Raw genomic sequence first — 9,478 nt, 5'->3', positions numbered from 1 at the left:
CTTTTCGTTTAGGAACTTGTAAAAGAAGGGGCGCTGTTGTATGAAAATAAATTTATACGTGTACGCGCGTACTCGATTCGGGTTCCTACTCACGCTCCTTGGTTCGTATATGGTACTGTACGCGACATAAATAGACGAATTCTAAAGCTTTTTTTGTTACATTTGACAAGTTGCTTTTGCTATGAATTTAATGGCCTCATTCATAAAGCCAGGAGGGAGTTTTAACGGTCTTATTTAAGTGAACGAAGTTAAGTTTTTTTTTTATGCAAAATCATTTGATTGACAGCTCTTTACACAATCTTGGGTAGCGCCTTTAATTTACCTGTCTCGAAGCATGGTTACGTAGTGCGTGATATGAGTGATAAAGCTGTGATGAAGATTGCTGTTTACAACTGTACATCATCGAATCCCTTTAGTAAGCGACAGATCCCTCTCGACGATCATATATCCCATGTATCAACATTGCCATATGTTTACGTTATCAAGTTGATCCGCATGGAATACAATTGCTTTGAGTACTATACTGCTCTCCATATTGACTTGTGTCGAGAGCACTAAATAATGAAACCCTCATCATCTAGAAAGAGTGAGATTACGGACACACTTATAGCTGTGGTACAAACATCGCTTTCACTCAATACCCTCAAACATGTTTGCTCATCCTCCATATCGGAACAAAACCTCTGGCTAGTAAGCTATTTCATTTGTGCGAGACTCTTGTGAAAGTATTTGAAAATCCTCAAATCAAACAAAGGAACATGTTTATACTTACAATGGAGAGAGGAAGTGACCGATGTAGGCTCAGTGTAAATAGTTCCATTATTTTCTTGTACTTGAACATCGACATGATAGGCTACTGGCACACGACTCCTCATTGCAGTTATAATTGGAGGGGATTGCAGGCTCCGCAACTAAGAGTACAGTTCCGTAAGATAAAGTTTGGGTTTTTCGTGTCCAGGCTCTATCTTGGATGAATTCTCTTAAATATATACCGCATTAACATAAAAAATACCGCATTATGTAGTATTCTTGGTAGTTAGTATATTGTATAGTTTACATAATTTTGATCCTGCGTGTGTGCTACAATGTACAGTATCGTTACTCAGAAAAATCGTTTAGTTCAGTTAAATAATCAATTGAAATCCTCTTGGCCGAACTATTGCGAAGAAACCGCAAGATCTTAGCCAAAGAATCAGTTGCTTTGTACATAGAGCTATTTTGTTAATAGCTCCATCCTTTGGTGTAATGATAACGGAGTGTAGGATGGAAGGGTATAGGATAAGCGTTTGAAGGATAAACATTTAACCCCCCCCCATCCCCCCTCCCTGCACAGACATATGGAAAATATCAGGTTGTGTGCTATGTTGACAACTTTGCCCTTTGTGATATGGCAAAGAACTACATGTTTTGCAGGCTTACAAACTTGGGATTGAAGTAGGTAGGGGAAGGGGTGGAAGAAGAATACACATTTTAAGGGAAACGTTTGCCTGGCTAACATTTCTGTAGTACTGTACTTGAGAACTATAAGTAATAAATGAGGCTGAGTGGGTTGTTTGTTTTGTTTATGTCTCAGCGATTACTTAAGTTGCCATGTAAAGATACAAGAGTACACAGGCTTTTAATACCACATCATAAAACATCCTGTTTACATTCAATAATCATTGGTGCATAGTTCTTTATTTTGTATTTCAATAGCCTTCTCTTGTCCTTTAGTAACCGCTAAATATTCAAAATATATAACCTTTATACACAACTGTTCCTGAATCCTGAACCTCTCAAATTGGATGATGTGAGATGGGTGTGGGTAGGAAGAAGTGGGAGGGGGTGGGGGGTGTCTTGTTTAATCCAGAATAATTCATATTTTTAAGAGTGAAAGAATAGCAGCAGAAACTGGATTAGCAGAAAGGAAGATTCTAAATCCTCCAGATAAACAAAGAGAAAGAAACATAACATCTGCAAAATTATCAGAATTTAATATAATTTTCGGTACGCAAAATACATACAATTATTTTGAATACAAAAAAAGACATACATCTTTTACACTTTATACACTGAAACAGAAAAATACTTGCGTATTAACTACTTATTTGCTACCAAACTATTAGTCTGTCTATAATGCGTTTCATGCTTGCCATAAACTGCTGAGGTACAGCAAGTCTCTTTTGTTATTGATAGGGGTTTTCCGAAGGCAGTATGGGAACCTATTGAATGGAAGCATGGTGGAGTGTGTGGTGGAGCATGTGGGAGGATGTGGTGGAGCATGTGGAAGAGCATGTGAGAGGACATGGTGGAATGTGTGCGTGGTGGAGTGTGTCGGAGGATGTGGTGGAGCGTGTGGGAGGACGTGGTGGAATGTGTGGGTGGATGTGGTGGAGCGTGTGGGAGGATGTGGTGGGAGGTCGTGGTGGAATGTGTGGGAGGATATGGAGGAGTGTGTGGGAATAAAAAATTTGCTATCACACCGTAACCCACTTCCTCCTCATCGTGTACCCACTTCACTTTCAGTTGAAAACTTTTTAGTAATTGGTGACCATCCTGACGCTGCTCTAGAGTCAGTCTATAAATAATTAACTTAATTTTGCATGTTCAAAGATCCATTTCCAATGTACCCACCCTTTCCCTTCTCCAAAGTGGTTATTCCTGTTTGCCTTTTCATGATACAACCTCATTGAAAGCACATTGAAGTTCATAGGATAATAGTAACGGTATTAAGAATTAAAGATTAAGTTATTTTATCGTACAAACGGTCGTTTGCTCATTTTGCTCACCGAATATGAAATATTCATATCGACAAGCAACTAAATTTTGAGCTGAGAAATTGTTTTGCAATGTTTTCAGAAAAAGAAGGGGAAAGAAAAAAAGACAGTTTTGTATAAAGTTGGAGTCTGATATAAACTCAGCTGTTTGTTTCAAGTAAACGTTGGATACCAATCATATTTACTTCACAAATTATGTCCAAAACCAGCACGTTGAATTAAATTCAAACTTCACCAAAATGCTTAGAAATTTCACCCCTCTTCTTTCAGCATTTTGCAAGCAGAAAACTTCCAACTCATCTGTATCCTTGTAAATAGTGGATCATCTTTATTTTTTTTTTTTTGTTGTTGTAACTTTTCCAATTATGTACCCACAGTAACTCACATCTCAATCAAATCACATCACATCTCAATATGTAAACTCATTAGGCTACGTTTCTGAGAGCCAATCATAGCTTAAGAGTTAAGTCTGTCAAACAGTCCAAATCATCCACAGTAAGGGTCCCAACCTTTTTTTAATAGCGATCGTGCCTTTAAAAATTTTGGCTCTGCATATGTGGAATGATCTACCCTGTAAATGTTGCCTAAAAGCTCTTCCTTTGAAACATTTCAGATTTTAGAAGATTTTAGGTGGTTTGTTTCCCGTTTGTTTCTTACTGATTTCCACCTAATTAGTTATCTATCTATTTTTTTTCTTCTTTAGTTCCTGCCTTTTGATAATATCGTGTTTTAAGTATTGGATTTTTAACTATTTTATACAAGCTAGGTTTAGTTTTCAGTTTTATTACCTTTTTCCTTCTTCTTTTGTAGTATATAGTTTTAATTTTTTTTGTGATTTTTAATATTTTGTGATTTTTTTTATTTGATAATAGTCCCGTTGATCGTGTTTTGGAATTGTTGCACTTACTAAATACATCATATTTATTACTGATATTATTTTATAACATGAACTTTATTTACCTCATACCTAAATACTTCCTAAACCTTCACTTCCGAAATAATTTATTCCCTTTAATCTTCATTTTGCCTCCTTGGGCTGCGGTTTTGATTTTCTTAGCCGACCCACCGAGCCAGTTGGTGAGCTTTCTCTTGCCCCCTGCGGGTTCCTGTGATGATTGGTCCGGTGATTTCACTTGGCCTAATTCGGGCATGCTGTAACTCTTGACAGGTGGCGGTGGTCGGCTGACTACAGGCTGTGCTTGGAAGGACCCACCCTTCACCAAGACATTTCTTTGATTCAACTGAGGAACGCTCGTGGTCGTAGTAAATGGCTTCTTTTTGGGAATCTGTGAGAGGTTATGGCAAAATCATTGCAAAGTTAAAAAATTTCATTTTAAATTTGTTTGCTTTCATTCATATACTTCCTTAATTTAAAAAAAAAAACTGTGAAATTTTATGGACAAACGCTCATCATAGGGTGCATGACTTATAAATGATGTTATCAATATTGTACATTTGGATGCAAGAATGTACAAGAGATATGAAGGTACAAAAAAAAAACTCTTAATACCCCTTCCCTATTGATTTAACAAGTCGTTAATGAATATCATCGGGAGGTAGTCCTTGGTCACATGAATTTGATGGTGGTTCTATGGCTTCTGGCATACTGTATAGGACTAGGACTGGAGGTTGTTCTTTACTCTGTTAACCTCACTTGACAGTAGAAAACAGGACTAGGGCCGTTCTTAACTCTGTGTACCTCACTCGACAGTAGGGAACAGGACTAGAGGTTGTTCTTTACTCTGTTAACCTCACTTGACAGTAGAAAACAGGACTAGGGCCGTTCTTAACTCTGTGTACCTCACTCGACAGTAGGGAACAGGACTATAAGTCGTTCTTTACTCTGTGTACCTCACTCGACAGTAGGGAACAGGACTAGAGGTCGTTCTTTACTCTGTGTACCTCACTCGAAGGTAGGGAACAGGACTAGAGGTCGTTCTTTACTCTGTGTACCTCACTCGACAGTAGGGAACAGGACTAGAGGTCAGTCTTTATTCTGTGTACCTCACTCGACAGTAGGGAACAGGACTAGAGGTCGTTCTTTACTCTGTGTAACTCACTCGACAGAAGGGAACAGGACTAGAGGTCATTCTTTACTCTGTGTACCTCACTCGACAGTAGGGAACAGGACTAGAAGTCATTTTTTATTCTGTGTACCTAACTCGACAGTAGGGAACAGGACTAGAGGTCGTTCTTTACTCTGTGTACCTCACTCAACAGTAGGGAACAGGACTAGAGGTCGTTCTTTACTCTGTGTACCTCACTCGACAGTAGGGAACAGGACTAGAGGTCGTTCTTTACTCTGTGTACCTCACTCGACAGTAGGGAACAGGACTAGAGGTCATTCTTTATTCTGTGTACCTCACTCGACAGAAGGGAACAGGACTAGAAGTCATTCTTTATTTTGTACATACCTCTTCAACAGAACAGGACTAGAGGTTACTTCCTCTTGAAGCCAAAAACAATTTCTTTTCACTTTTTACCAGTTTTTTTCTTCTCCATCCATTCATATTTTATTTTTATCATCATATTTCTTGACAATTTCTATACTCACCTCGTGGAGGTTTATTCCCGAATATCTCTCTGACTGGGAGGTGGATGGCGGCTGTCCGTCCGTTGGTTTTGTCATGCCGTACTGAACTTTCATCACTGCCAGGGCAATCTTGATGTGATGATAGCCAATACTGTCAGGCAGCTGTTCTTTTATGGGTGTCAGACGACTAATATCTGCGATGAGGTATTAGAATAAATCAAGTTATTGACCTTATGGTGGAAGACAATCAGACACTTACGAGAGAAAACAAAATTCAATACTTTTATTTGAAAGCCTGATCTTGTTCCCTAACTCCACAAATCATCGTTCCAATGTATATTTTTTGGACCCGAAATATTCGTTCCTTAATCCAGGAGATTGAGCGAAGTTCATAGTCTGCGATATTCTCACATTAGATGTTTTTCTTCAAAAGTTTCTCATTTCATATTACACTGTCATCGCATGCTTCTCCTTGAAATGTGATAATATTTCGCATGTTTTTTGTAATAGTTGTCTATGTTCTCTGCAGCCAGCATTTCAACAAGTCAATTCGAAAATGTGCAAATATAACTGCAAGAATATTTTATCATATAATATGAAGAAAAACAAAGATTGTTTTTCCCAGCACATCACAGACACAGCTATTGCCAGATGCCTTCATAAAATTTCACAAAATTGAAAGAAAAAAAAAACATCTCTCAACGATACAAAATGCTTACTACTTAAAGGTAATGTTTTGACAGAAATATCCCCACAATTTTGCTGAACAAGGAACTTCAGCCACACGAATATCACCTCAAAAGTGCATAAAACCAAGAATAACGAGAAAACAGAAAACTTGTTTATTCCTGTAAAGAGACAGAAATACAGACCTTAAAGAAGAAAAAATGGTAACAAAATTCAATCTTACCTGAGTTGATAGGTGGAGCTCGAATTACATCTAAGATCTGGGTAAGGATTTCTGGAGTTACTCCAACTGATTGAGAAAGGTCAGAAAATCTTTTTTACATTTCAAAACTTAATGTAAAGCTCTTAACTCAGTCTTTCCACACTTTTGTAGAAGATGTCTGAAGCCGGGCCTGATTGGTATAAAAAAAAAAACCAAAGCCGAAGAATGTCATCGACAACTTGCAAGGCAACTCTGGTGCTACCACCTGGTGACACCTTCAGCCTGTTAACCAGTGGAGTAAACCCAGCCATTAATTTGAGAGGACCCTGTGGTAATTGTTAAATAACGCTAAATATTGAAGTATGACAGGTTGATTGTGTAAGTGACCAGTGTTGTATCATCATGCATATCCAGAGGCAGAACTAGCAATAACCTAATATATGTGTTTAGGCCATCAAACGGGCGGCACATTTACTGATATTGAAAGGTCCCATTTATGGCGGGACAGGATCAGCTGGAAACATTCGCTCTGATTAAATTAAATGATTAAAATCTCAAATTATGGATCACATATCGATGTAGGTTATTGGGAGGGTTATTTATCACAAAGATGTAAGACAATTTGAAAGCCATTTGAAGCTGTTGGCTTAAATTTGTGGAATGATGAAATTCCCTGCAAATGGGCGTCCAAGAAATACCCAGACTTACTTCTCGAGATATCCACAGGATAACCGGCTGCGATCGCGTCAGCTAGATGGCTCCCGATGGTCGACGTCTGTAGCCGTCTCAGACTGGCAACTTCTTCCTATTAAGGGTGAAACAACAAATTTTGTATGAGCCTGGGGTAACAAAAAAATCATGGAACTTGCAAAAATTGCGGTATAGGCTCCAGTTTGCGTATGCTACAGTGTGTTAGGATAATATTTTTTGTCCTCAAGGTAGAAAAGAAATCACGGATATTCCGCGAATTGGCAGAAAAGGCTCATGCCTGACAAAAGCCAAAAGGGTAAAACCATACATCTTTAATACATTTCATTATTCCCTATTGGTTGCACCACCAGATTGCAAAAATAATTTCAAAGTGATCAAATTTTGATGCGATCGACAAATTTGCATGAGTCTTCAAAGACGAAGTTAGCACTATACTGGAAGAAGAAGAAGAAAAGATTGATGTTACCGACTCGAGGTAGCACTTTAATGTTTATTTCTTACCAAGGATTTGCCGTCCTCCTGGAACTGCTGGTAGCTTTCACGGACTGTATCTGTTATTGCACTGACTGCTGAACTACGATGAAATACTGCACCTCTGCTTTCCTGAAAAGGAGAAAAATTCAAAGGTTAACTTTGTAAATATTATGTTAGGGTATTAAAACTTAGCGTGGAATAAATAGATTAAAAATTGTGGTATTGTTGAGTGCGAAAGAACTTTGAAGACTAAAAAAATTGCTATTCTTAAGATCCATCGTTGGATTCAGGTGGGTGGGGTTGGGTGTTCTCAGTTTGTTGTTTTTCTTTACTTTTGATATCTTGTCATGAGGGTATGTCAAATTGTCTTTGACGTTTGTCTGAGATTAATAGAACACTGAGAGTACCCCTTAGTACAGTTTCTACTGCACAGTGACAGGCAACGTCAACAAAATCTTGATCCATGGAATTTACTTTCACAAATGAGTCTTTTAAATCATATCGCTGAGACATAATTCATAACCAAACGAAGGATACTGTTTATTTCTGGTTTGCCAACCTCAATATATGCCGCTTTGCCTTCCAATTCATTTTAGGAGACGTTAACCATGTCAACTTGCATAGAAAAGTTACTTCAATTCATCTTCTTTGAGTTTAAATTTATCAAGAATCTCTCGACAAAGCATTGCATGGTACTTACAGTGGCAGCTTCAATGTGGCTAGGAACGCTGTTCGGAAATTGGTCGAGTCCGACGTCGCGTTCGCTGCAGAATTTTTGTATAGCCGCCAACAGTTGCATGCCAAACTTATCGGCTCTGGCCTGGCCGATACCATCCACTCTTAGAATTGACTGCATGCTACTAGGCCTACAAAAATTAATATAAAAAAAATATTACATGATAGAAACTTACATTTCCAATGTCTGAAACTACAGAATAAAGCCATTTTTTGATGTTTTATTACCTTTTGATATTTTTTGGTCAAAAAATAGAAAAACTTTCAAATCATCCCTCCTCCTTGACCATTTTTTAAAGGAAAATGACTATTTTGGTACTTTATTTTACTTGCAGTCCCCCTGTTCTGCGGGCTAACTTACCTGATTGTTGATAAATCTATCAAATTCTTGTTATTGGCAACCATGTACGGAGCAACTCCGATTTCCTTGGCAAGACTGTTCCTGAGTTTCACCAGCTGCGTGTACAAGAGCCCCTGTAAAACAAAGCAAACAATTATGTGTTCTATGTTGTACAAAATGCTTTCTGAATCTTTGGTATTTCAAACAGATCATAGTCCAACCACGCCTATGGTTTTTCACAAGTTCTGTTATATTAATTTGTGGATTGTTTTAGTTTGAGTATTAAGTAAGTCATCACATGAAAACTTGCTACCAGGATCGGGTTTCGGGGATCAACTGCCAGAGTAGACGACTTGCAGCAGTCTTTTTTGTCAAAATTGTCCAAGTTTGAGAACCATATTTTCTCCACTCTGCCCTGATTCTTATAAACAAATATAATAGCCGAAGAAGGACTAGATCCATCCACTGTAAAGGAAATTACAAAAACTTAGTCTTTAAGTTGTTATTTGTTTTGAAAAGTAGCTAACCGTCTTGGAGTTTTTGAAAAGTTTTTGTGGAATTAAATGGGACACGCACCCAACCATCATCTTTGGCTTATAAACAGCGATCTTTGTGAAGAACTACCCCCCCCCCCACCCTTTCATAGCTAAGAATATGTTGTTCCAAATTTGGGGGCTACCTTGTTTAAAAGTCACCCTCTGGAAATTGTCACTTTGTAAATCTGTGATGTCATAGTGCTACTAGATTCAGAAACCTTTTTTTTTTCTTTCTTTTTTTCTTTCCATATTTTTAAGGTAGAATGTTGAAGTTGTTGACACTGAAACTAATGTCATTATTTAAGTCATGTTTAGCAGTTCATTTATAAAAGCCCATCTTTATCCCAAAATACATATTGTAATATATAAGGTAAAAAATATGAAGAATTGAAACAGATGTGGTTAAATTTAGGCTTGATCAAGTCTTCCCCCATTGTGTTCGGAAAGAAACGGTTAAAACTGAGATATCTCCCAAATGGAAGAGGATTTGTCTCCGCTGTTTTG

The 9,478-nt window shown here is 37.9% G+C and overlaps 1 protein-coding gene across 3 annotated transcripts in view; it reads right to left on the bottom strand.

Annotated features, from left to right (window-relative positions):
* Nucleotides 1-3,492: 3,492 nt before the first annotated feature.
* LOC139969173 (bifunctional 3'-5' exonuclease/ATP-dependent helicase WRN-like) overlaps nt 3,493-9,478 on the bottom strand; it is a 33,436-nt gene continuing 27,450 nt past the window's right edge. For all 3 annotated transcript variants that reach the window (XM_071974019.1, XM_071974020.1, XM_071974021.1), the window contains exons 24-30: nt 8,460-8,572; nt 8,064-8,229; nt 7,391-7,492; nt 6,887-6,983; nt 6,200-6,265; nt 5,311-5,483; nt 3,493-4,042 (exon numbers count right to left, since the gene is read on the bottom strand). In XM_071974019.1, the coding sequence (XP_071830120.1) occupies nt 3,743-4,042; nt 5,311-5,483; nt 6,200-6,265; nt 6,887-6,983; nt 7,391-7,492; nt 8,064-8,229; nt 8,460-8,572 (1,017 nt within the window). In that variant the 3' untranslated portion in view covers nt 3,493-3,742. The remainder of the gene's footprint in view (nt 4,043-5,310; nt 5,484-6,199; nt 6,266-6,886; nt 6,984-7,390; nt 7,493-8,063; nt 8,230-8,459; nt 8,573-9,478) is intronic.

Source organism: Apostichopus japonicus, chromosome 6 (genome assembly GCF_037975245.1).
Source record: "Apostichopus japonicus isolate 1M-3 chromosome 6, ASM3797524v1, whole genome shotgun sequence".
NCBI lineage: Eukaryota > Metazoa > Echinodermata > Holothuroidea > Aspidochirotida > Stichopodidae > Apostichopus > Apostichopus japonicus.
The sequence above is the reverse complement of the archived record's forward strand: the minus strand, read 5'-3'. Positions and strand labels throughout refer to the sequence as shown.